Source organism: Globicephala melas, chromosome 14, assembly GCF_963455315.2.
Source record: "Globicephala melas chromosome 14, mGloMel1.2, whole genome shotgun sequence".
Taxonomy (NCBI): domain Eukaryota; kingdom Metazoa; phylum Chordata; class Mammalia; order Artiodactyla; family Delphinidae; genus Globicephala; species Globicephala melas.
The window spans coordinates 22,104,013-22,131,116 of NC_083327.1; the positions used below are offsets into that span (position 1 = coordinate 22,104,013).

Below are 27,104 nucleotides of genomic sequence, written 5' to 3' on the forward strand. Positions count from 1 at the left end.
TTCCGCCGGGCCCATCCGGCGTCCCCAGGCGCTCGCGGAGCTCCCCGCGGAGCGGCGCGGCAGGAAGCGCCCCGGCCCTGCTCGCGGCGGGCTGGGTCCGGGCCCGGGCCCTCGACACCGGGTTCAGAGCCGCCCCGGCCCGGCGCCCGCGTGCACCGGCGCCTGCCAAGAGCTTTGTTTTTAGATCAATAGTTGTTTTGGGGTGGAAACAGTTAAATCGGGAAGATAAAACCCAGTGATAAGGGATTGAGTAGGGCTTTATAAGGATTCTTTTTCAGACAAATGTGTTTAGGTGCAAGGCACTTAAGCATTTGGGGAGATTAAAAAAAAGGAATTGAATCGGGGAAAGCATACAAATATGAAAGGTATATCCTTAAAGAACACACTTTAGGCTTCATTGCGGAAAGAGTGGGATTGAGAAAAAGAGGACAGGACTGGGGCTTTTGAAGACTTATAACAGGAGCAAAGACTTAGGAAGAGGGGAGATTGGGATGGTGAGGAGGATGAAGAGGGAAGGAAAGACGTCTAGGTGGGTTGAAGAGGGTTAATCAGGTTGGGCAAGTTTCATTTTGGTATGTAAAAGTAGAAAACTTTCTTTTTGAAAGGCAGCAGAATATGCCACCTCAAAATATGCCTCTTTGGCATAAGGATTATTTTGAGCTGAGTATTTTTGAGAAAGAGCAGGCTCAAGAGAATCTCTGAAAACAGAGTAGAAATTACCCTTTTCTAGGCAAAATTTACGTTTGTTAGCGTCTCCCTCTCTCTAAAGAGAAGGAAGGTTGACTCTAAATCACAAGAGTCTCAATGGAGAAGGCACTGACAAATCTGCAAACTAATCTTTACCCTTGTTTAAGTGCTTTTCCTATGACCTCCCATAACTGGCCTCCCTCCAATCCCCCTACAGCTTTCTTTTGTCTTTAGTTGAAGATAGTATTTAAGGTGGTGACTTGGGCCAAATCAGGGAGTTACTTGGCTTGTTTTTCTTTTGTTCATCTGTGTATTACAAGGGGTTTCAGCCAAGAACTCATAAGGGTAGAGGGAAATTATTTTCCTCCCTATATTTTCTATTGTTAAAATTAAGAATCTAAAGTGAATTGAGGGCTTCCCTGGTGGTACAGTCGTTAAGAATCCACCTGTCAATGCAGGGGACATGGATTCAAGCCCTGGTCCAGGAAAATCCCACATGCCACAGAGCAATGAAGCCCACGAGCCACAACTACTGAGCCTGAGCTCTAGAGCCTGCGAGCCATAACTACTGAGCCTGCGTGCCTAGAGCCCGTGCTCCGCAATAAGAGAAGCCACGGCAATGAGAAGCCTTCGCACCACCACAAGAGAAGCCACCGCGATGAGCAGCCCACGCACCGCAACAAAGAGTAGACCCCACTCGCCGCAACTAGAGAAAGCCTGCACACAGTGCGGCCAAATAAATAAATAAATAAATAAATTTATTTTAAAAAAGTAAAGTGAATTGAGTTCTTGATATCTGATTGTATCAGCAACCCTTTGTAAAGAGTGAAATTTGGAGGAGGTGTGGGTAGGAGGTGGAGGATATCAAAAATAAAACTAGATAGTATCTTTTAAAACATTCCGTGATGTTTTCTGAAAAGTAAACTGGTAAACTGATTGGCACATATATGCATCCAAAATGGAACCCCAGTGTGCTGCTTCATTCACTCATTCTTTGTGTTGAATCTTCGAATTGTCTAATGCTTGACATGCTCTCTGTACCACAGCTCTGCAAAAGCCAGCATTCGTGCAATAGGCCTCACAATGGAGAGGCTTATGAAGCTGGTACTATTGTTACTGATCACAAGTTCATGTGCTGGATGCACAGTGAGACCAAACAAGCCAGAACGTTGGAGTTTGGAGCAGAGAAATGTTTATGGCAGGGCCAAGCAAGGAGAATGGGCGGCTCGTGCTCAAAAGACCCAAACTCCCTTATGGTTTTCAGGGAGGAGTTTTTAAAGGCAACATTTGGGGTGAGGGCTGTAGGGTGTGTGACTTTCTTCTGATTGGTTGGTGGGGAGGTAACAGGGTGGTGCTCCAGGGAACTTGTGCTCAGCCTGAAGTTACCATCCTCCACCTGGATGGGGGCCTTAGTTCCTATAGAAGGACTCTATGTATATCCCTTGAGGAGGAACTAGGGCTCTGCTTTCTCACTGTACTATTGTTTCTTGAGTGCTTTCCCTTTGTTTCTGCATTACATCACTTCCCTGATCAGTAACCGTTTGAATCTGCCCTTTGGAATTCGCAGAAAGTCTAGGGGGCTGAAGCCTCTTTCCTCCAAACAAGAAACTGGGGACACAGGAAGACTTTTGTGCCTGGGAGGGCCCCGCAGGGTCCTGCTTTAACATATTTATTCTTCCAAATTTAAAAGTGTTTTTATTTTTTTTTAATGATTTTTTTCTTGAGCATAAAAGTAATACATGATTGTTGTTTAATATTTAGAATATGAACAAAATACAAATCTCCTATAGTTCTACTGCTCAGAAATGGCCATGATTAACATTTTAGTGTATTTACCTTTAGCCTTTGTTTAGAAAGCATAGGTATGTTATTAGGGTTGAAATTCTATTGTTTATACTTTTTTTATACTAAAAATATCTGCCATAAGCTAACTGGATTACTTGTTTTGCAAGCCACAGAGCTATTAATGACTTGTTTCTTGTTTGTTTGTTTGTTTGTTTTGCCACACCACAAGACATGTGGGATCTTAGTTCCCTGACCAGGGATCAAACCCGTGCCGCCTGCAGTAGAAGCACAGAATCTTAACCACTGGACCACCGGGGAAGTCCCTGACTTATGTTGTTAAAAAGGAAATGACAGGCCCAAAATGGAGTCACTTGTGTTAAGCCCCATGTCAGCAAATCAAGACTCAATACCCAATCTAACTGTAGTTACGACCTCTTCCAGGAATGCATTCTGCACTGGTCAGTCGAATTTTCTGGTCAGCACCAATGAGGTAATCTTCCACATAGCCCCCTGCCATCCCAGTAGGTAGGTTATCTAAAACTGAAATAACCCACTCTTTTCCCCTTTCTGCCTATAAAAGCCTTCCATCTTGTACAACTCCTTGGAACTCCTTTTTATTTGTTAGATAGGATGCTGCCTGGTTCATGAATCCTTCAATAAAGTCAATTAGATCTTTAACTCAGTTGAATTCTGTTTTTTTAACAGTTTGAATTGATAAATTTTATATCAGTGTCTTCCTAGAGTAAAACACCTCGGAAAGCCATGTATTGACTTTATTGTAAACATTTTATTAATTACTTAGAATATTTCATGAGGTTTTGATTTCTCATTAAAAAAAAAACAAAAATAATGCTGGCATAGTTTTTCCTACTATTTTTTTCCCCCCAAGATTTCCCCTTTGTAATGGTTAATAAGAAAAATGGTACTAATTTGCTGGCTGGTATTAACGTTAGGAAATGTTGGTTATTATCAGGGGCACAAGTTTAAACTCTCGTTACCTAAACAAAAATGTCCGCCAGGAAGGAGTTCTTTGTTTTTTTCATGCCTCGCCTTACTGCATTGCAGGTCTAATAGCTTTGCTTTTGTCTACCATCTGGTGGCCAGCTGAGAGATCCAGGAGAGAAACGCCTCTTCATTTTTTCTTTCTCAATTTCTGCTACAGTCGAGATAATGTCTTCCCTGCTTATTCTATCTGAACAATTTCTAATACTATATTCCAGAAGAAAATATTATGGGGAGACATCAAGTGAGTATACTTGAAACCAGTGGCGTGCTTACAATACTAGTGCAGTAGATTTCTTCCACCAGATGACCCCGTACCTCATTTTAAAAGATTTTCCCCATTAATAAGCAGAGAAGCATTTTCTAAACACAGTACTTAATAGTTGTTTGCAACATTATTAAAATGATTTTTATTGTGGCTTTCTTAAAAATGATGTCTTTTCTTGGAAACCTAATTTGCTACCATAGCTTTGAATTATCTGACATCTCCCAAATTACAGCTCTTGGTAGTAGGGATGAGGAAAAGGAAACCTGCTTAGTATTGTGCTTTTGCTTTATTTGCGTGGATTGCATTTCTTTGTTTTTTTTTTCCCAAAATAAAGGTGCTTTTAAAATTAGCAACAAAAATGACAATACTCATATTATATTCCTTAGTTCTGATGAACCAATGAGTTTGACACGAGATCTTTCATTTGCTAAACTTAGCTCTAAAGGAAACACCTGCAACTAAGATAAAACTGGTGTTCATGAGAGAAAGAAAGGTACTTCATGATGCGCGAGCAGAGAGTCCTACACAGCTGCGTCTTCTCTCTCGCACCGAGTCCTCTCCTAATAGCTCTTCAGGCACTGTCCCTCTGCCACTCTGTCTGTGCCTTTTTTTCTTGTGTCCCCATATCCTGACACCCCGATTTGTCACTCTCTGGACCCCTTTTAGCCACTTGCTGATGGATGATACTCGGTCAGCTACAAACCAGCCAGAATAGCTTAGAACTCTGCTCCCTACCTTCACAGAAGTTTTGGTTTCCATTTATTGGGAAATTGCAAAACGACAAAAAATACTATGAGTTCAATACTTTTAAACAAACTTGTATTTTATTTACCACTATAGCATCCACAAACTTTCAAAAAATAATAGTTCATAGATGTGCAAAACACACACGATGCTCAGGGTGCACAGGAATTATGGGACTCAGAGTAATTCTGCAGCCACAGAGCATTTAGACAATATTATTAACGTCTTTAGAGCAAACAACCCTACCTGCTTCCCATTAAAATTCACGTTACGATTATAGGCAAATTTTGAAAAATAACCAAATCATCCACTTCTAAAAAGTGGTCCTGGACTTCCCCACAATGAATTCTTTTAGCACAAAATAACCAAAAAATTGCAGGTATGCCATACTCCGTCTGCCTTATAGCATCTTGTGAAAAAAGAGCTGGGCCAGTCTGACTTCCCCAGAAGTTGAACTGGGCTTTAGGTGCAGATGTTCTTGAATGGAAGTATACACCATACATGCCAGGATAGAAAGCAAATCTTTTCCCAAAATATTGTTCTTCAGAAGAGAGAGTTGCCTTATATTTTTTTCTTTACTGTGTCCTTTTTGAGCAAAGTACTCTTCAGGAAGACACCATCTCTTGAAAGGACCTCAAGGGATGGCAGTTTTCTATCTTATGAAGGTCAGCTAGCAAAATCAGGGGGAAACGGTGAAAACATATGTATTAATTATTCCTGAGGTTATGACCACGGAGAACAAGCATTGGAGATCATAATTAGTAAGCTTCTTACAAAGGTATTAGAAAAAGGAATACAAGACCTATTCGCGGAGATGGTGAATATGCAAGGGAAAAAAAACACTTGTCCCAATGTTTAACAAATGGTTCCTGAGATGCAGTAAAATCTCCACTGTCAGCATCCTACTCAATTCAAAACCTGTTCTAGGGCTTCCCTGGTGGCGCAGTGGTTGAGAGTCCGCCTGCCGATGCAGGGGACACGGGTTCGTGCCCCGGTCCGGGAAGATCCCACATGCCGCGAAGCGGCTGGGCCCGTGAGCCATGGCCGCTGAGCCTGCGCGTCCGGAGCCTGTGCTCCACAACGGGAGAGGCCACAACAGTGAGAGGCCCGCGTACCGCAAAAAAAAACACAAAAAAACAAAAAAACAAAAAACCTGTTCTATCTTAAATAACTAGAAGGGAACTGTTAGATGACTCAAAATGTTGTTCCAGTGATGAGAGAGACCCTGCTGTAGCAGATCCCTGTGAAGAATTTGACTAAAATTATTTGAGTGAAGAAAAAGTAACTTTTCTAAATTAATACCATTTTGTATAATTTTTGATATTAAATGCAAGTATTTAAATATCTAAATGAATAGATGGTTTAAATAAACTTTTAAATTGTTTCATTTACATCCATAAAAGTTCTACATTCAAGCTGCAGATTAACTAATGTAGACTTTGAAATAAATCAAGTTGGAAAAGGACACCAATGCTTGAGATATATGTGTGTGTGTACATATGTGTCCGTGTGTGTGTACGTTTATGGAGGAGTGACAAAAGCTCTTCTAGGTGATTCCAATCCTAGTGCTTCACCATTTCTCTTCCTATCCCTTTTTTTTTTTTTGACTTAAAATTTTTTTTAAATTTTGGAACTATTATAAATGCACAGGAAACAACAAAAGAATATACAGGGAGGTCCCAAACATCCTTCGTGAAGCCTCCCCCGTGTTAAGATCTTACATATATATAATACAATGTCAAAATCAGGAAATTGACATTGGTACAATGCACAGAACTTACTCAGACTTCACCAGTTATACAAGTACTGATTTGTGTTTGTGTGTTTGTAGTTCTATACAATTATAGCACATGTGTAGCTCCACATAACTATAACCACAATAAAGATTCATTGCCAACAACTACAGGCCAATGTCTCCCAAACTGTAAGAATTGCCTAGGTGCTTGTTTTAAAATACAGATTCCCAGACAGACCTCTGCCCAGAGATTCCCATTCCAGAACGCTGGGGTAGAGATGGGAATTTGCATCTTTAAGCACCCTAGATGATGCTTAAGATCAAGTAACTTTGAGAAACACTGGCCTGGAGCATTAAATGAAACAGTATAACGTGAATTGGTGGCAGTATTTCTTGCACATTATAAACCTGATTTCCTTCCTCTTCCACAAATATGGAAAGACATCCAGGCCTGGTCTCTCCCTGTCAGCACCTTTACTGTTTGCTTCCCACGTAGGGGCAGTGAAAGCCTGTTACCAAGACCGCCTTATAGGGGTCTGGGAGAGTCTGGAGTTAGTTCCCGGTTACTATCTAGCTGGTGAAGGTGGAACACTGCAGGGGTGAGCTATCCACCGGCCAGAGGCAGAGAATTGGCAGCAGACAAAGGGATTTAGGCAATCATGGAAACTGGAAGCAAACAGAAATAGCTTATAGGAATGGAATTCTCCGCAGAGATGGAGAGGGTTAGCATGGGAGAGCCTAGGTCTTAACTGCTCTACTGTACTTGGCCATTCAGGGAAAGGGCCTTAGTATTCTGACTCTCAGTTCTGGGGGACTAGAAAGATCCCCCTTGCCCCAGCAGCTTATTAGTACAGATTAAGAAAGCAGGGAGGTCAAGGCCTTAGGCAGCTGGACACTAGTTAATGTCCCCCTTCCCCCCACCCCCATCCTGAGTGGAGGGAGCTAGATCAGCCCCCTTTCATGGGAAAGGGCCTTGTCCACCTGGTTCTTGGGAGTGTCCAAAGAGCACAAAAGGGCAAAACTCATGGATTCTTGATGCTGGATAAGACCGATGTCATCTGAATCAAAAAAGGACCCCTTAGAAGTTAAATATGAACTCATGAATCACTAAACTCCAAGTTAATTATTTATTATAGTCAAGGATAGAGTCTATAGTAAAAGATGATCCTCTAGAGACTGCAGCCCCCGGACGACAACCCAACATACAAAAACATCCAAGGGATGGCAGTGAAAAGTGAAACTGCTCTGGTCAACACAGCAGAAAGCCCTGATCAAATGAAAGAAAAATTCAAGAACTTTCTCAGAATTTCCCTGTTTGGTAAGATCTTAAAATTAACACAGAGAGAAGGAAAATCTTCTAGGTTAGAAAGAAAATCCTCAGATATCTCTGATCTGGCCAGTGGGTTCCCTCTAGCAGTGCTTACAAATTGCAGGTCATGACCCATTAGTGGATTGTGAGATCTTTTTTTATAAAGGAAATGAAAGAGAAAAATACTAGAATGCATTGCATGTAGAAAGAATAGTACTTCATGAGATTTTTTTTAAAGTAATATTTGTAAGCATGAGGGTATAATAGTTTGCATTGTGAATTGTGTTTATTGTGGCTCACAACAAAAAGTTAAAAATGGACTTCATAAAGGGTTGACTCCTGCAGTTCTGTCCCAGGGCAGTTTTAAGCATCCATTCAAACATTGCTTTGGGTATGAGTTCACATGGTCATTCTGTTTTGTTTTGTGTTTTTAATTTTTATTGGAGTATAGTTCCTTTATAATGTTGTATTAGTTTCTGCTGTACAGCAAAGTGAATCAGCAATACGTATACATTACCCCCTCGTTTTAGGATTTCCTTCCCATTTAGGTCACCACAGAGTATTGAGTAGAGTTCCCTGTGCTATACAGTAGGTTCTCATTAGTTATCTATTTTATACATAGTATCAGTAGTGTATATATGTCAATCCCCATATGTACACTAATATGTATAAAATAGATAACTAATAAGAACCTGCTGTATAGCACAGGGAACTCTACTTCGCTATACAGTAGAAACTAACACAACATTGTAAAACAACTATACCCGAATTTAAAACAAGACAAAACAAAACACTGACCATAAAAAGTGAATATTCTTGTCTATCTCTTTTTCCATAAGTGTTATCTAAAAATAAATTGAAATTTTTGAGAGAAAAAAAAAAGTGTATGTATGTCAATCCCAATCTCCCAAATTCATCCCACCGCCCCCCATTCTGCTTTTTAAGATTGTTTGCCTTTTCAATATTGAATACCGAGGACCAGACTCCATCTCACCTGTAAGTGTAAATCATTTATTGAAGCCAAAAAATGTAACATTCTATAAAGAAAGACTATTGACTGGTATTTACTGGATTAAAGATCTTGTTTCAGATTTTCTTTTTTATTTACTTGTTTTATTTGTTCACTTAATTTTAATCATTTTACTTATTTTATATATAATTTAAATTTATTTATTTATTTATTTTGGCCACCCCCACATGGTTTGTGGGATCTTAGTTCCCAGACCAGGGATCAAACCTGGGCCCTCTGCAGTGAGAACTCGGAGTCCCAGCCACTGGACCGCCAGGGAATTCCCTAAATCTATTTGTTTTCATGAAATTGAATTGTTCCTTGGAATAACATGATACAATCTGAAGTATTTTTTAAAGGATAACAGGGACCATTAAAGCCTATATTTTCACTTTACCCTAACAATTATAAAAAACTGCAAAGATACTGACGGTACAACTGAAATATAATCCCTGCCTGAACTGAACTTGAATTTCTGATAAAGGTAGATCTTCTGGAGGGCCTGCCAAGCCAAATCTGACACCTTTAAAAATATCATCCGGGGCTTCCCTGGTGGCGCAGTGGTTGAGAATCCACCTGCCAATGCAGGGGACATGGGTTCGAGCTCTGGTCCGGGAAGATCCCATATGCCGCGGAGCAACTAAGCCCACGCGCCACAACTACTGAGCCTATGCTTTAGAGCTCGCAAGCCACAACTACTGAGCCTGCATGCCACAACTACTGAAGCCCGCGTGCCTAGAGCCTGCGCACCACAAGAGAAGCCACTGCAACGAGAAGCCCGCGCACCACAACGAAGAGTAGCCCCCGCTCGCCGCAACTAGAGGAAGCCCACATGCAGCAATGAAGACCAAATGCAGCCATAAATAAATAAATAAACAAATTAAAAAAAAAAATATATATATATATATATATATATATATCACCTGGACAGTCCTCGCGGAGAGTCGCCGCGGTTTCTTGCTTCAACAGTGCTTGGACGGAACCCGGTGCTCTTCCGCAGCTCCGGCCGGCCGCTCAGAGCCAGCCCTCGCCACCACCTCACAGCGCCCTCCGACCGCCCCAAGGTCCCCGCCGCCGTTACAGCCGCGCAGCCACCGCCACCGTTTCACCTCAGCCGCCCGCCATGACGACCGCGTCCCCCTCGCAGGTGCGCCAGAACTACCACCAGGGCTCGGAGGCCGCCATTAGCCGCCAGATCAACCTGGAGCTCTATGCCTCCTACGTCTACCTGTCCATGTCGTACTATTTTGACCGCGATGATGTGGCTTTGAAGAACTTTGCCAAATACTTTCTTCACCAATCTTGTGAGGAGAGGGAACATGCTGAGAAACTGATGAAGCTGCAGAACCAACGGGGTGGCCGAATCTTCCTTCAGGATATCAAGAAACCAGACCGTGATGACTGGGAGAATGGGCTGAATGCAATGGGATGTGCGCTACACTTGGAAAAGTGTGAATCAGTCACTACTGGAACTGCACCAACTGGCCACGGAGAAAAATGACCCCCATTTGTGTGACTTCATTGAGACTCATTATCTGAATGAGCAGGTGAAATCCATTGAAGAATTGGGTGACCACGTAACCAACTTGCGCATGATGGGGGCCCCCGAATGTGGCATGGTACAGTATCCCTTTGACAAGCACACCCTGGGAAATAGTGATAATGAGAGCTAAGCCTTAGGCTGGCTTCCCGTAGCCACAGGGGTGACTTCCCTGGTCACCAAGGCAGTGCATGCATGTCTGGGTTACCTTTACCTTTTCTGTAAGTTGTACCAAAACATCTACAAGTCCTTTCCTTAGTACCATTCCTTCAAGTAAAGTAATTTGGTACCCCCCCCCCAAAATATATATATATCATCCGGACTTCCCTGGTGGTCCAGTGGTTAGGATTCCACACTTTCACTGCAGGGGGCACAGGTTAAATCCCTGGTCAGGGAAGTTCCACATGCCACATGTTGAAGCCGGAAAAAAAACAAACAAAAAAAACACCTCACTAAAAAAAAATCATCCAACCTTTCAAAATTCTAAATGATTTCTTTAAAAGCTCTGCATTAGCCCTATTTCTTACCATCAGATTCTCTTCACATCTTCTTCATATCAATTTAGTAAGAGAATATAAACATCTACCTTGGACAGCACTCAGAGTTCCTGGTACAAACAGATGGAAAAGAGGAGTAACAGTAAAATAAACTTTTTTAAAAAGGTTCTGAAGAACCTAGGGGCAGGACAGGAATAAAGACGCAGACGTAGAGAATGGACTTGAGGACACGGGGAGGGGGAAGGGTAAGCTGGGATGACGTGAGAGAGTGGCATGGACATACATACACTACCAAATGTAAAATAGATAGCTAGTGGGAAGCAGCCACATAGCACAGGGAGATCAGCTCGGTGTTTTGTGACCACCTAGAGGGGTGGGATAGGGAGGGTGGAAGGGAGATGCAAGAGGGAAGAGATATGGGGATATATGTATATATATAGCTGATTCACTTTATTATAAAGCAGAAACTAACACACCATTGTAGAGCAATTATACTCCAATAAAGATGTTAAAAAATTTTAATAAACTTTTTATTAAATCTAATTTTGGAAATGCTGTTGACTTCATATATGGATTAAGTTAGAAAAGTCTGAACATTAAAGTAACACTTAAAACACATTTTTAAGATAATTCACCTCTTCTCTTAATTACAGGGAAAGGCACTACTTCAATAAACATTTCTACTTTCACAGCCTACCTCTTGTATTTAGTCACAGTAAATTAATAATACATTAAATATAGCTATTGATCTTCTCTTGGTAGAACAACTCAACTTTTCAGATGCTTGTTATGACTCTCCATGGTCTTTGCTGGAGAGTGGTAAGATCCTATACAGCTGTGGTTACAAAAACTAACATCTACAGGACCTATCTAAAACTAGTTTATTTTCTATTATTTTTAGATGTTAAAATCTTCAGTGTCTGTCTTTGTGCTATTTTACTAGCACAAGGTCTGGCATATAATAGATACCCAATCAATAACTGTTGAATGAAAGAAAAGTATAACTTAACTCAGAAAATGGCTGATAAAGAAAGGACTGTGCTACTGGTCCAGCGCTGTTGAGGGAGAATGAACCAAGGCTGGAGAAGGGGGTCGGGACTGAGCAGGCAGGGTCTTGCAAACTTTTTTGAGGAGTATGACTGATACCTATAGTGGAAACCTACGAAGGTGTCAAGCAAGAAAGTGACGTGGTCAGAAGTGAGGTTTGATGGTCACTCTGGGTCTTGTGTGCAGAATGGAACGGATGGATGGCCGAGGCAGAGGGATACTAGTTAAGAGGCCACTGAGATTCAGATTCGAGGAGAAGGTGGCTTAGACCAGGAGAGTGGAGGGGAGGTGGAGAGAAGAGATTCAGTAGACCTTTGTAAAGCTGAGCTGAAGGAACTGGATGATTGCTTGGAGGAGGTGTGCAGGAAGGGAGAGTCAAGAATGAGATCCAGGGCTTCCCTGGTGGCACAGTGGTTAAGAATCATCCTGCCAGTGCAGGGGACACGGGTTCGAGCCCTGGTCCAGGAGGATCCCACGTGCCGCAGAGCGGCTGGGCCCGTGTGTCACAACTACTGAAGCCCGCGCGCCGTGCTCCGCAATAGGAGAACTCACTACAATGAGAAGCCCGCGCACCGCAACGAAGACCCAACGCAGCCAAAAAAAAAAAAAAAAAAAAAAAAATGAGATCCAGGCAGTGCGCTCCGCTGTCCCACAGATCTGTCTCTTGCTTTGACAGTGTTTGGACGGAACAGACCCAGGGACGCCCCTTGCTCCAGCCTCCCACCAGCCTCCAACCTTTATTTTCCAGTCGCAGCCTTTGGAATCAGCCACTCAGCTATTATTGGCCTCCGGGACGAGCCAACACCATTTTCTGAGCTTAGCTCCTTATTACCAATTAACCATGAGCTTCCAGATTCGTCAGAATTGTTCTACCGACGTGCTGTAGAGCACAGGGAACTCCACTTCATTGTACAGTAGAAACTAACACAACATTGTAAAACAACTATACCCTAAAAAAAAAAAAAAAAGAACTGTTCTACCAAGGTGGAGGCCGTCAGCAACTGCCCGGTCAACATGCATCTGTGGGACTCCCGCACCTACCTCTCCCTGGGCTTCTATTTCCATGGCGACAATGTGGCTCTGGAGGGCGTGGGCCACTGTTTCCACGAACTGGCCGAGGAGAAGCGCGAGGGTGCACAGCATCTCTTAAAAATGAAAAACCAGTGCGATGGTCGCGCCCTCTTCCAGGTCTTGTAGAATACTCACCAAGATGAGGGGGCTAAAACCCAGGACACTATGGAAGCCACCATTCTCATGGAAAAGAACCAGACCCAGGCACTTTTGGATCTGCATGCCCTGAGTTCTGCCCATGCAGACCCCCACCTCTGTGACTTCCTGGAGAACCACTTCCTGGATGAGCAGGTGAAACTCATCAAGAAGATGGGTGACCACCTGCCCGATCTCCGCAGGCTGGCTGGTCCCCAGGCTGGGCTGGGCGAGTCTCTCTTCGAAAGGCTCACCCTCCAGCATGACTAGGAGCCTCCGGAGCCCAGCAGCCTTTGAGGAACCCCTCTGGTGTCGGGGCTTCTGCCTGAAGTCCCTCTCTGCATCCACTAGGCAGCTTTTTTGTTTTTTTTTTAATTTATTTAATTTATTTTTGGCTGCATTGGGTCTTCATCGCTGCTCGTGGGCTTTCTCTAGTTGCGGCGAGCGGGGGCTACTCTTCGTTGCGGTGCGCGGGCTTCTCATTGCAGTGGCTTCTCCTGTTGCGGAGCACGGGCTCTAGGCTCGCAGGCTCAGTAGTTGTGGCTCGCAGGGTCTAGAGCGCAGGCTCAGTTGTTGCGGTGCGTGGGCTTAGCTGCTCTGAGGCATGTGGGATCGTCCCAGACCAGGGCTCGAACCTGTGTCGTCTGCATTGGCAGGCGGATTCTTAACCCCTGCGCCACCAGGGAAGCCCTAGGCAGCTTTTTCATCACCCTGGAGCCCTCTCTCAAGCCTTGGACCAAAATGGAAACAATAGCTTTCTGCAGAAAAGAAAAAAAAAAGAGACCCAAGTTTCTGGCAGGGACCCTAGGGAGGGTGGTCACGCCATCACAGGGAGAGAAGATTTAGCAAGAAAGAAGCCAGTTCCATGTGGGACATGTTAGATCTGAGGCCCCTCTTATAGGAGAGTCCAACAAAGGTATGCTAGCATCAATTTTAAATTTAGGTTTGAAGGATTAGGATTGAAATGTATCTTTTAGAATTTTAATCCAGATCAGTGTTTTAAGTTAGTTACATATACTAAAAAATCAAGGTAAAGGTTGACTATAGCTAAGATCAAAGGCCTATTCTCTCTTGATTTTCTTACAGTTTGATATACTATTGCTTCTCAGAAAATCAGATGGCTTGGGGTCTCTGGCGGTCCAGTGGTTAGGACTCGGTGCTTTCACTGCCAGGGCACAGGTTCAATCCCTGGTTGGGGATCCCGCAAACCGCGCAGCGGAGCCAAAGAAGAAAAAAAAAAGAAAGAAAATCAAATGTCTATAAAAGGTATTTAAATTTTCTGATATTTAAATGCTGCTAATATTATTTTGGGCACTAGAGTTATTTAATGGATTAGGAAGAAAAATAGCATAATCTTTGTTGAGTTTCTGCTCCAAGTGAAGCACATTAGCAGACTGCTCCTACTGATTCTTATGTAAGAAAAGGTATCTTAAACACCTCAGCATGTCAGCCTTCATAAGCCCATGTGGCAGAAACTCTGAACTTCAAGTCTCCCTCTTCCTAGTCACGAAAGGAGGGAATTTTAAGGGACATTTGGTGAGGTTACTTAGAGCAGTAATTGACAGGGTGGACTCTTAGGTCCAACTCCAGGCCTCGTATCTTGCTAGTAATATGATCTCAAGTTATTTTCATTTTATCTTTTATAGCTGCCTCCTCTGTAAAATAGGATAACAGTACCTTCCTCGGGCTTCCCTGGTGGCGCAGTGGTTGAGAGTCCGCTCGCCGATGCAGGGGCCACGGGTTCGTGCCCCGGTTCAGGAAGATCCCACATGCCGCAGAGCGGCTGGGCCCGTAAACCATGGCCGCTGAGCCTGCGCGTCCAGAGCCTGTGCTCCGCAACGGGAGAGGCCACAACAGTGAGAGTCCCGCGTACCGCGAAAAAAAAAAAAAATAGTACCTACCTCTTGGGTTTTTGAGGATAATTATGTAAAGCATTTAAGAGCAGTGCATGGCATATCGTGTGCACTCAATATCTGTTAGTATTAAATAATGCTTTTAATGACATTTTCTTTCTCCTAAACTCAACATCACCACTGATTAAAAATCTTGGGGAATTCCCTGGAGGTCCAGTGGTTAGGACTCTGAACTTCCACTGCAGAAGGCATGGGTTCGATCTCTGGTCGGGGAACTAAGATCCCACATGCCATACAATGCAGCCAAAAAAAAACAAACAAACTTGGAAATAATTTTTGTTTTTTGGTTGCACTGGACCCTCATTGCTGCGTGCGGGCTTTCTCTAGTTGCAGAGACCGGGGGGCTACTCTTCCTTGCAGTGCTCAGGTTTCTCACTGCAGTGGCTCCTCTTGTTGCGGAGCACGGGCTCTAGGCGTGCAGGCTTCAGTAGCTATGGCACGTGGACTCAGCAGTTGTGGCTCGTGGATTCTAGAGCACAGGCTCAGCAATTGTTAGTTGCTCCGTGGCATGTGGGATCTTCCCGGACCAGGGATTGAACCCGTGTCCCCTGAATTGGCAGGCGGGTTTTAACCACTGCACCACCAGGGAGGTCTGGAAATAATTATTTCAGTTCAGATTTTCCCATGAGAAACAGGATTTCATATATAACATTTAATGCTAGCCCTCTCTGAGAACTCTGAGGGGATCTATAAAAGTCATTATACGGTGGAATCTTACTAAGCAAGTAAAAATCAAAATGTGGACTGTTAGGAAAAGAATTTTCAGATGGCTAGGGATTAGGGCCAGAGCAGCAAGAACATCTGAAGTTTACTGAAATAAGTTCTACAGCCAAAATAGGCCCATCAAAAATATGGAGAGATACGAGTGTTTAAAAAAATAAATAAAAATGTAAATCCAACTTAAATAGATCAATTTATCCTTATTTTCATAAAGCGATAGCTGGTTAATTAGGACAAACACATTTATCTAAAGGAACCCAGCAGTGATATGCATGTATACAGTAAACAACCTCACAAACATGAAAGACCATGCTTTCTTTTCACCGAAGAGACCATTCCGCTCCCAGAAAGATTAGTTACGAATGTGCCTGAAATAAAATGAGTGTTACCAAATCATGAGCGTATGACACACGCTTTTAAATGGGCAGCTAACGTTCTTGAAAGGAATGCTTTAACGATGGTTATAAATGATGTACTGCTTAAAGTAAAACATAATACTAAATACTATACTTGATTACAAATTACATCCAGTCCACATAAGTTGAATGCATACCATACTTTAATAATCAAGACAATCCCGCTGTTTTTCTCGAGTGTGTTTCATAGAACCCGTATATAACAATATTGCTGTGTTTTTAGGCATTTTTACATTTAAGGGCCCAAAATATATCATGTTCACAAAACATTACCGTCTGTGACTGTCAACCAGTTTTTGATATATATTCCTTCAGAAACACGCTACCCTGGTCATACACACTAATCTACATCACTGAAAATAACCAAAGAGGGTATTTCACAAGCAGAGTCTCATCCCTACATAGAAGTTCTAATTGCCCTGGAAACCTGTAGGTCAAGTTCTCAACCTTTGAAAACGAGCAAAAATGTTCCAGCGCAGTCACTGTAGCCATGTACTTGGGCTTTGTATTTATACATTATTTTGTATATTTATACATATTTATAGCATTACATTTGAGACCTAAAGGTGGCCACACACAAGTAAGCTAAGTCCCATATCAAAAATAAAATGAAAAAGGAATTGAAGAGATTTTGTAATTCCAATAGCACAGACTTCAGAAACTGAATGCTTAGATATAACTCCTACATTTCTCTTTAACTAAGAGGTCATTGCCATGCTTGCGGCTTTGAGGCAGTAGTCTATGTATCAGTGTGTCATTAATCAAAGAGTGCACTTACTACCATGAACTTGAGTCTGATGTCATAGCATTAACTTTGCCTTTCCCCCAAAGAATCATTTGCTCTTGAAGTAATAGGCTTTTAAGGCACATTTTAACAAAAACCCATCATATACCCAGCTTAAAAATGGAAGCTCCACCTGGTTATAATAACATATATACCTAAGTAATGTGTGATTTACCAGATAGGTAAATGTCTCTATCTTGAGGATAAAGTCACTTTAGAAAAGTGATTCTTTATTTGCTTATCCAAAAAGAAACGCTGTGTAAAAATATTAAAGAATAGATTTATAAGAATAACTTCCATGTACCATGTTGGCAAAGGTCTAACAGGTTATAGGTGTGAAAATTAGGAAAAAGACTTCCCTGGAACGCTGGCTTCCTACCCACCTGTGTTTTTGAGTAGGAATCACGAGGAAGGGAGTTAGGGCACCTTCATGATTTTTAGAAATTTCCTTCCAAAATGCACAGACCCTTGGGAGGGCTCAAACCTTAAACCCCAATCAGCTACCATCTTAAATTACAGTTACCAGCCTCAAAGGAATAGGACTTGGGAAAAGGATGGAAGGGGAGAGGATGGAAAGAAGCTGCAGATAGTAGTGGGATAGCTTCAAGATCAAGTTGCTTTAGGAACCTGATCCATTTTTGCTAGGATCAGCATTGCTATCCCTATGAGGCTCTGCTAAAAACATTTTCTAATACCTGCCAACATGCTTTACTTAGGGCACTGACCCTTGGGATGGATCTAGAATAATCTACTTGGAATGGTTTGGGATGGGGGTAGATTTAGAATCTATTAACTTGCTGTTGGCCTAAAGTAAACATAAGTGGAAGAATTTCATAGAAACAGACACAAAGCTAACTGTAATGCCTCCCCTGGCCATCCTTTTCCACTGACCTTTAGAGGTTATCAGGATGGCTATTTAGCCATGCAGAACACGCTGCCGGAGAGCCGAGCTCTAGTTCAATCATAAGGTGGGAACAGGCAGAGTCCCCAAGGCACACTGTCACAGGTGAGAGGGAGACTCAGAGGGGACAAATGTGCCCATCAGGATTCAGCTCTGTGGCAGAGAACTGAGATATTACCTGTGGTCGTGGAGCAATGCAAAAAAAACAACAAAAAAACTGGTCCTAAATAAACATTTGCAATGTTGCACAGTAAGAGGCTCATTCCACAGGGGCCAAACATTGTATAGAACATATTTTAAAATCTGCAGTTGCCAATCACCTACATTTGGGAAACCATGTGGCCTCTGATGTTATTACTTTAGCCTGAGTGGCAGGTACAGAAAAGCCTCCAGAAACCCTGCAATTTAGTGACATTCTGATTTCTCTCCATTGATCGGCACCATTTTGGAAATCTGGTCCCAAAGGTTCTAAAGAACAGTAATGCAGCAAAAGGAAATAACCTCTCTGTATAAAATGATTATAGAGATGTGTGTTGAGGTAAAGAGTTTTGTAAAAAGGGTCGACTAGGGAAGCACTGTCACGGCTATAGAAATTTTTAGGTAAGTTTGGTGCTAATATTATTCTATAAAACTTCTATTTATGTCAGTTATAAACAGGGGACAGTTCTTATTGCTCCTGAAGCTTGCTGCCCCAATCTGTTCCTCCACTGAAAAATGTTTTTTCTCAACAATTGGTAGCAAAGATTCCCAAATTTATAAAAAGTCATTGCCAACGCATCACTTTTTGATTACTTTCTGACTGCCCTATAGATATGGACTCGGTATGCATGTCCTAGACACCAAGGACAGAAAAGAGCCTAGAAAAGTTGTTTTATCAAAGTTTAGTTCAATGAGGAAAAAAAAATACACATGAAAAAGTGCAAAATATATACAGTTCCTGGCAGTTCTCACACAGGATTTTTTCTGACTACAGACCATAAAAGTTTACATTTGTGTAATGAAGTTACAGTAGATTTCACTTCATTGTTAATATACGTTTTTGCTTCAAAGTGCTTACTTTATTTAAAAAAAAGAGAAGATCAAGTGGGTGGCAGGAATTTTTTTTTTACAGCAAATATATGTCGTGTGTCCCCATCTCCTTCTTCCTCTTCCTTTAGTGCAACACAGAGCAGCAGCCTCATTGAAAGGTCTGATTTCAAAAGATGTTCCTGAAACCTCACCTACAGCAGCACCCTAGGCGTCCCGTTAGGGGTGGCTCCTTTTTTCTTCTGCAGTCTATTCTGAACCTTTCGTGACTTCACCACTTTCATTCTCACCTCAAAAACTTCATGGATGGCCTTCCGGAAGCAATGAAAATTATAGTCAATCAGCCCTGGAGAAGAAAACAAAAATATTTATAGAGGTGCCTCCTAGAAATAATCTCTTTTCATGGCAGCTATGGTGAAGACAAGCCAGTAGGGGGCGGTAGAGGAGCAGGCTTAACATAAGATCTATAGATTTCTCTAGGAGGTGTGCAGCTGGGCTTCAGGAATTGCAGGCAAAGTCTTGTGAATATATATATTTTTACTAACGAAAGGTTCCAGAGTATATACCACATTTTCAAAGGTGTCTATGACCCAAAAAGTTTGAAGAACCAATTGAACTGCCTTTTTAAAAAATCAGAATTAAAGATTGTAAGAACAATTAAGATATATCTTCAGTGAAATACTTATTAGTATTTTTTCCCCAAAAGGTATTATTAAACTGACTATGAGTGGAGGCAGACCCTGACTTGGAATGTAGCTGAGATCTCAAGGTCACAGAGCCGTTGTCATAAGCCTTGGGGAAAACGAAGTCCCTGATTTTATTTTATTTATTTATTTATTTATTTTGCGGTACGCGGGCCTCTCACCGTTGTGGCCTCTCCCGTTGCGGAGCACAGGCTCCGGACGCGCAGGCTCAGCGGCCATGGCTCACGGGCCCAGCCGCTCCGCGGCATGTAGGATCTTCCCGGACCGGGGCACGAACCCGTGTCCCCTGCATCGGCAGGCGGACTCTCAACCACTGCGCCACCAGGGAAGCCCAGTCCCTAATTTTAGAGTGGTTATCATCACCTCAGGTGAACTCTGAGCTCAGGAATTCAACAAGCAATGACACTCAGTTTTTCAATATTAAGTAAATTTTAAATGGAGAATAATAGTGGAGAATCTTCTTGTATTTTCAGAAATTAATAGAATTTTGTAGAATTGATACAAAATAGAATAAAATATAATCTAAGTCTTGAGCACATTTCTCATCACCACCACTAACTTGTAAAGTGTTGAGAGCAGCATTACGTTTATACCAATTAGGATAAGGCAGTGGGTTCCATTTACTATCTTTAAATTTATTAAAATAACTAGACCCAAAATTATTTGCATCCACTCAGGTGATGCTTCCAGAGTACCCCCCCACCCCCCCCAAAAAAAGAATTGTTTTCCAGACAAGAAGAGAAATGCTTCAAAGCAGTCATGTAACCAACCACAAGTATGCTGGAAGAAACACCATCTCAGCTTCCAGGAGCAGGAAACTCTCTGAGTGGCGCCCTCTGCTGCTTCTGCAGTGATAGTGACCACAGTGCAATAAAACTAGGAGATAATTTCCTCAAGAAAAGACCAGTGAGGCAAGAGGGAGAAAGTAATAAGAAATAAGCAAGCCCAGGTATGGGCATCTCTTCTCTGCCTGAAGCTTTCTTTGGTACACAGACAGGTACCAGGGCTATGGAAATAAACGTTTCTGAGGGTATCCCTCACACAAAGAGACATGGGAGTTGGTGGACAAATGTGGAAGTCTTGCATGCCCAATGGGGGTGATTCCAAATTTCTTGCACACAGTTTCTCCGAGATTCCCCCAGCATGAGTGAGCATACAGCTCCCACTGTGGATGGCTTTTCTACCTCCCTGTCTATTTCCCCACTTCCTCACTTTTATTTCTTGGAACCATCTTCCAAACAAAGCATGAACTTCAAAAAAAGAAAGAAACATGGAGCATAGAAATGATTTTATTTAGTGGGAGTTTGGATAAGAGAGGTGAGAACCACCTCAAAATTCTCTGCTTATGTGTGCAACCAACTGCCTTAGGCAGAAAGCTTAGCTAGAGGACTTTGGCTCAATTAGAATTCAACCTGGGAAATTTCAGATCCAGCCTACTGATGATTCCTGACAAATCTCAATTTATTCATGGTGCACATTTAAAATGTAACAGTAGGGGCTTCCCTGGTGGCGCAGTGGTTGGGAATCCACCTGCCAATGCAGGGGACACGGGTTCGAGCCCTGGTCCGGGAGGATCCCACATGCCGCGGAGCAGCTAAGCCCGTGCACCACAACTACTGAGCCTGCGCTCTAGAGCCCGCGAGCCACAACTACTGAAGCCCGTGCACCTAGAGCCCGCGCTCCACAACAAGAGAAGCCACTGCAATGAGAAGCCCACGCACCGCAACAAAGACCCAACACAGCCAAAAATAAATTAAATAAATAAATTTATAAAAAAATAAAAATAAATAAAATAAAATGTAACAGTAATCTTGCTGCATTTGGAGCTTTAAAAGTGAAAATTCATGACTGAGGTTTTTAAAGGAAGTGCCTACAAAGAGTTTGCTGTTTATTTCAACTCTTTCATAAAATACAGTTGAAAGTACAGGAACAGGGCTTCCCTGGAAGCACAGCGGTTAAGAATCCGTCTGCCAATGCAGGAGACACAGGTTCAAGCCCTGGTCCGGGAAGAACCCACATGCCGTGGAGCAACTAAGCCTGTGAGCCACAACTACTGAGCCCACGTGCCACAACAACTGAAGCCCGTGTGCCTAGAGCCCATGCTCTGCAACAAGAGAAGCCACCACAATGAGAAGCCCACGCACCGCAATGAAGAGTAGCCCCCGCTCGCCCCAACTAGAGAAAAGCCCGCATGCGGCAATGAAGACCCAACACAGCCCAAAATAAATAAATAAATTTATTAAAAAAAAGAAAATACAGGAACAGAGACATGAACAGAACAAGCACTATCTTCAGCACCATACGCAGTTATGGGATGGTCCTACATCCTTCTCTTGGTTCAGTGATTCTCAATCATAGCTGCATATTAAAAGCATCCAGAGAACTTTTTAAAAATTAACAAACCCCAGGTTCCTCTCCCAGGAATTCTGTTCTAATTGTTCTGTGGCAGGCCTCAATGGCCATATTTTTTAACCACCTCCCTTCCCAAGGTGCCTACGATGCGCAGCTAAGACCAAGAATCCCACTTCCGCTTTCTATCCTCCTCTTTCTGCCAAAGCAGTCAGAAATCATCCACGAAAACAGAGAGAGACCAACATCAGGACAAGTCAACCAACAAGGGTTGATTATCAGCACCAGCAGGACTCAACACTTGAGATTAAAGCAGCAAAAACAAATGGAACCACTCCATGCATATGTAAAGCGTCAAGCTCTTTCTAAAGCTAAGGTGATCAACTTAATGCATTTGCCTGGGACTTTCCCAGTTGCAGCCCTGAAGGTCCCCTGTTTCAGGAACCCTCACCTCTGTCCCAGGCAAATGGAGATGGGTTAGTCACCCTAAAAAGCAAACAAGTTTAACTTCATGGGGTTAAACCTTGTCTGCCTATTTATCTCTCTTATCACATTAAAACAAATACTCAGGTTTCTAATGAGTTTAATAAATTTTACAAAATCCGCCTATCTTCAGAGATGATCCTCCCTAGGTGGTTTAACAATAAGTTGCCCAAGATCCACATGAGAAATTCCTGCTTAAATTAACTCACACGACCATAGATGGACATTAAAATTAGTGGGCAAAGTGTGAGGAGAAAGAGGATTTGCATAGTTTGAAAGTATTTATTCACTACAAAGTGAAAAGTAGGAACTCTCCAGGGGAAAGGCCTGGTAGACGCTATCTTAACTAAATCAAGTCAGCATCGCCAGTAATAAGCCAAACTAACGTCATAAACATATGATACACCAAGGACACAATATCATTTCTGTGTGGTATTCTGGCCAAATTGCATAATCTCATTCCACTTGTGCGAAAATATCAGACAAACCCGATTTGAGGAACGTTGTACAAAATAGTTGATGAGTACTCTTCAAAAGTGTCAGGGTCATGAAAGACCATCACAGATTGGAGGAGACTAGGAGAAATAATAACTAAATCAATTTGGGATCCTGGAACAGAAAAAAAAGGTATTTTTGGAAAAACTGGTGAAATTTGAATAAGGTCTGTAAGTTTTATTAATATTGATAGTATTATACTGATGTTAATTCCCTAGCTTTGATTACTGTACTACAGTATGTAACATGTTAACATTTCGGGAAGCTGGATGAGTATATATAAACTACGTACTATTTTTGCAACTTTTCTATTAAGTCTAAAATCAGTTCAAAATAAACAAGCTCTCAAGGTTGATGTTATTGTAACCTAAATTTTAGGACCTGTCATCACCCTAGATGGTTTGGGGTCTATAGTTGTACTATTTGCATTACTTTTACTTTCCTTAGTTTCCAAAATCAACACAAAATATTAATCACCAAATATAAATTCTGGAAATATCTTTAACCAAGGGAATATATGTATAATGGTTTAAAACACAATACACAGAACTGATTCCATACAGGGAGAAGCCTAGAAATCTTTAGCCCAGACTGCTATACACTGGTGGTATGACCATAGGAGAAAGTCACTTCTATTTCCTGGGTCTGGGTAAAATCATCAGTAACTGAGAGAGTGAAACACAGGATGGTCCTGTCTATCTTCAAAATTCCATGAATCCATTATATAATCTGTTCTTAGTTTCAGCAAGATGAAAATAAAAAGTAAAAGATTACCACCATTTAATTAAAAGTTTTGAGGGCCAAGGACATAACAGGCAATTTGGCTGGTAATAGTAAATACATGAAAAAATACACAACTTCACTAAGAAGCAGAAAAAATGTAAATTTGTTTTCAATTATCAGTGTTTAATGCTAATACCCAATATTAATGAGAATAAAGCAAATGGACACAATCATATTCTCTTAGTAGCATAAACCTGTAAAAACTTCCTGAAGGACATTTTGGTAATATGCATTAGAAGCTACCAAAATGTATTGATCTAAGTAATTCCATTTGTTGAAGTATTTCCTGAGGAAATAACCAAAGATGTACACAAATATTTAGTGGAAAGAAGGTCATTATGGATTATTTATAACATCAAAATCTAGAAACAACACACATTTCTAACAATAGAAGAAACTAATCATTAAAATGATGTGGTTAAAAAAAGATTTAATGAATTGGAAAGATGTCTGTAATAATTTAAGTGAAGGTTATAAAGTAGTATTTATTATATAATACCATATATAGAGATATCTATGAAAAAACTGGAAAGTTATACAGAAAATATCAAGAGTGATTATGTGAGTGAGAAGCTTATCAATAATTATTTTTTTTGCTTATTTATTATATCTAAATTTTCTAAATGAATCTATTACTCTGTAACAAAAAGAAGTAATAAAAATCTAAATCATGGGCTTCCCTGGTGGCGCAGTGGTTGAGAGTCCGCCTGCCGATGCAGGGGACACGGGTTCGTGCCCCGGTCCGGGAGGATCCCGCGTGCCGCGGAGCGGCTGGGCCCGTGAGCCATGGCCGCTGAACCTGCGCGTCCGGAGCCTGTGCTCCGCAACGGGAGAGGCCACAACGGTGAGAGGCCCGCGTACCGCAAATAAATAAATAAATAAATAAATAAATAAATAAATATCTAAATCATGTTTTCAGGCTCAATGAATTAAGAAGATTTTAATATCAATAAGTGAAAACAACAGGATAGAAAATTATATAGGCAATATGGCATCACTTTTGTTGGAAGAAAGGAAGGAAAGAAGGGATGAAGGGAGGGAGGGAGGGAGAAAAGGAAGGAGAAAAAAAATCCCAGAAATTTAACACGGAGTTTAGCTCTAGATGGTGAAACTGACTTTTTTATACTTTCCTAAGTTTTCAAAGTATTTTTATAATGAACATGTATTGCATATAAGAAGAAAGGCTATTTCAGAAAATGTTACTATTGCCACTTTGTTGGGAATTTAGGGTAAATCATCCCCTAATCACTAGCAAGAATCCCTAGCTACATCAGTAAACTGATATTTCCCAGTTTACATAGTGGTGCCCGGCAGGGCAGGGGAATATGAGTATCTTTATGAGGGTTAATTGCTTTTGTTTCCAAATAAAACTAAATTTGGTCCTAAAAAGATATTTGGTGACGTTATTAAATATATTCATATCTCCCTGTTTTGAAATCACGATGCTGTCCCTGTGTTTTAGGACTAAAGAATGGACAAGGGCTGAACAGAAGTTAAATAACATCTAGCTTTAATGTTGTATGAGTTGCATCCTTTACACGGGGAGGACAAGTGGTCACAAGGTCCCTAATACCTTCTAGGGGTGTGGACCAAGAGGGAGGTCTTGGCACCCCCTGTAGGCTAGGGGACCTCCCCGGGGTAAGAGATCTACAGCCTGGCAACAACGCCCCAGCTGGCTCTGCTCCCAGAAAAGCTCAAGCCCCTCCCTGGGAGGATGGTGTGGTTCCACTACCACCTCACGGCAGCTGCATCACTAGAGGGCAGGCTGGTTCACGGATCCCAAAACCCCAGGATGTCGGGAGGAGCCAAAGGGCCCTGTGACTAAAGTCTGGAAGCTTCCCAAGGCACACTGCTGTCCACCTGCATTCAACGTCTGAATGGAAATGCTTCATTTAAATCACACAAAAAATTACCTTTTCTTTCAAAGCTTTCCTCTCTGACAAAGCACACGAGAGCCAGGAACTTGGTCACCTCTTTCAAATAAAGAACTGTTGTGTTATTCAGCTTTATAATGGCTGTTGATTCCTTGTCATAAGGGGTTCCTGCTCCATCTTCTTTGAGACTAAATGGGGACAGAAACCAAAACATATTTGACCACTGAGAAAGAACTTCAGTTTGTAACCCAGCGACGGAGACCAGCTTTCACAAAGAGAACGATAATCATAATGACAGGGAGTTTACACTTACAGTGCCTTTCGGCTAAAGATCTCAGAAACCCCCGATCACAAGAATGTACACAGTGTATGACAGTCACTTTCCTACTGACACACTGAGTGTGGTGTGTCAGCTGGGAACTCTTCAGGCACCTGAGGAACACAGGTGAGGGATGGAGGTTAGTTCTTCTCCCCTCCGTGGCCCACAAGGGCTTCCAGTTTTCTCTCGTGACAGAATAACCAGGCTGCCCAAAGCACAGCCTGATGAAAGACCAAGTAGGGGTGAAGAACTGATCCAAAATAAAGCAGCCTGAAGAGAAACGGCAGCAAAATGCTGGGCTAGATCCTGGATCCAGCAAAAAACTGCTATGAAACATAGAATCGGGACCTTTGGTAAAATTTGAAAATGGACTCTATATTAGATAAGAGTAATGCAGACATGTTAAATAAGTTTAATGTGAAAGTTAAAACTGTGATCCTACAAGAAAATATCCTTGTTATAGGACACGATTCCTATAGAATCATGTTACAAATTCCTCCCAATTAGTTCAGCAAAAACAAACACGTTCAGTCATCCCTCACTATGGGGGCGGGGGGGTTGCTTGGTTCCAGGATTTACCCCGCAGATACCAAAATCTGCAGATGCTCAAGTCTCTTATATAAAACGACACAGTATGGGCTTCCCTGGTGGCGCAGTGGTTGAGAGTCCGCCTGCCGATGCAGGGGACACAGGTTTGTGCCCCGGTCCGGGAAGATCCCACATGCCGCGGAGCGGCTGGGCCCGTGAGCCATGGCCGGAGCCTGTGCTCCGCAACGGGAGAGGCCACAACAGTGAGAGGCCCGCGTTCCGCAAAAAAAAAAAAAGACACAGTGTTCACATATAACCTACACACATCCTTCCATATACTTCTTTTTTTTTAACATCTTTATTGGAGTATAATTGCTCTACAATGGTGTGCTAGTTTCTGCTTTATAACAAAGTGAATCAGCTACACATATACACCCATATCTCCTCCCTCTTGCATCTCCCCCCCACCCTCCCTATCCCACCCCTCTAGGTGGTCACAAAGCACAGAGCTAATCTCCCTGTGCTATGCGGCTGCTTCCCACTAGCTATCTATTTTACATTTGGTAGTGTATATATGTCCATGCCACTCTCTCACCTCGTCCCACTTTACCCTTCCCCCTCCCTGTGTCCTCAAGTCCATTCTCTACATCTGCGTCTTTATTCCTGTCTTGCCCCTAGGTTCTTCAGAACCTTTTTTTTTTTTTTTAGATTCCATATATACGTGTTAGCATACGGCATTTATTTTTCTCTTTCTGACTTACTTCACTCTGTATGACAGTCTCTAGGTCCATCCACCTCACTACAAACAACTCAATTTCGTTTCTTTTTATAGCTGGCTAATATTCCACTGTATATATGTGCCACATCTTCTTTATCCATTCATCTGTCAATGCACATTTAGGTTGCTTCCATGTCCTGGCTATTCTAAGTAGAGCTGCAATGAACATTGTGGTACACGACTCTTTTTAAATTATGGTTTT

The 27,104-nt window shown here is 42.1% G+C and overlaps 1 protein-coding gene and 2 pseudogenes across 3 annotated transcripts in view; 2 read left to right on the top strand and 1 right to left on the bottom strand.

Annotated features, from left to right (window-relative positions):
• Positions 1-9,618: 9,618 nt before the first annotated feature.
• LOC115854847 (ferritin heavy chain pseudogene) lies at positions 9,619-10,289 on the top strand (annotated as a pseudogene).
• A 2,175-nt stretch (positions 10,290-12,464) lies between these two features.
• LOC115854737 (ferritin light chain pseudogene) lies at positions 12,465-13,110 on the top strand (annotated as a pseudogene).
• Positions 13,111-15,143: 2,033 nt separating this feature from the next.
• The window catches only part of RRAGD (Ras related GTP binding D), a 40,091-nt gene continuing 28,130 nt past the window's right edge, over positions 15,144-27,104 (bottom strand). For 2 of the 3 annotated variants that reach the window (XM_060283578.2, XM_070043455.1), the window contains exons 6-7: positions 25,317-25,465; positions 15,144-18,935 (exon numbers count right to left, since the gene is read on the bottom strand). In XM_060283578.2, the coding sequence (XP_060139561.1) occupies positions 18,784-18,935; positions 25,317-25,465 (301 nt within the window). In that variant the 3' untranslated portion in view covers positions 15,144-18,783. The remainder of the gene's footprint in view (positions 18,936-25,316; positions 25,466-27,104) is intronic. The other variant, XM_030859494.3, reaches the window with a different exon arrangement.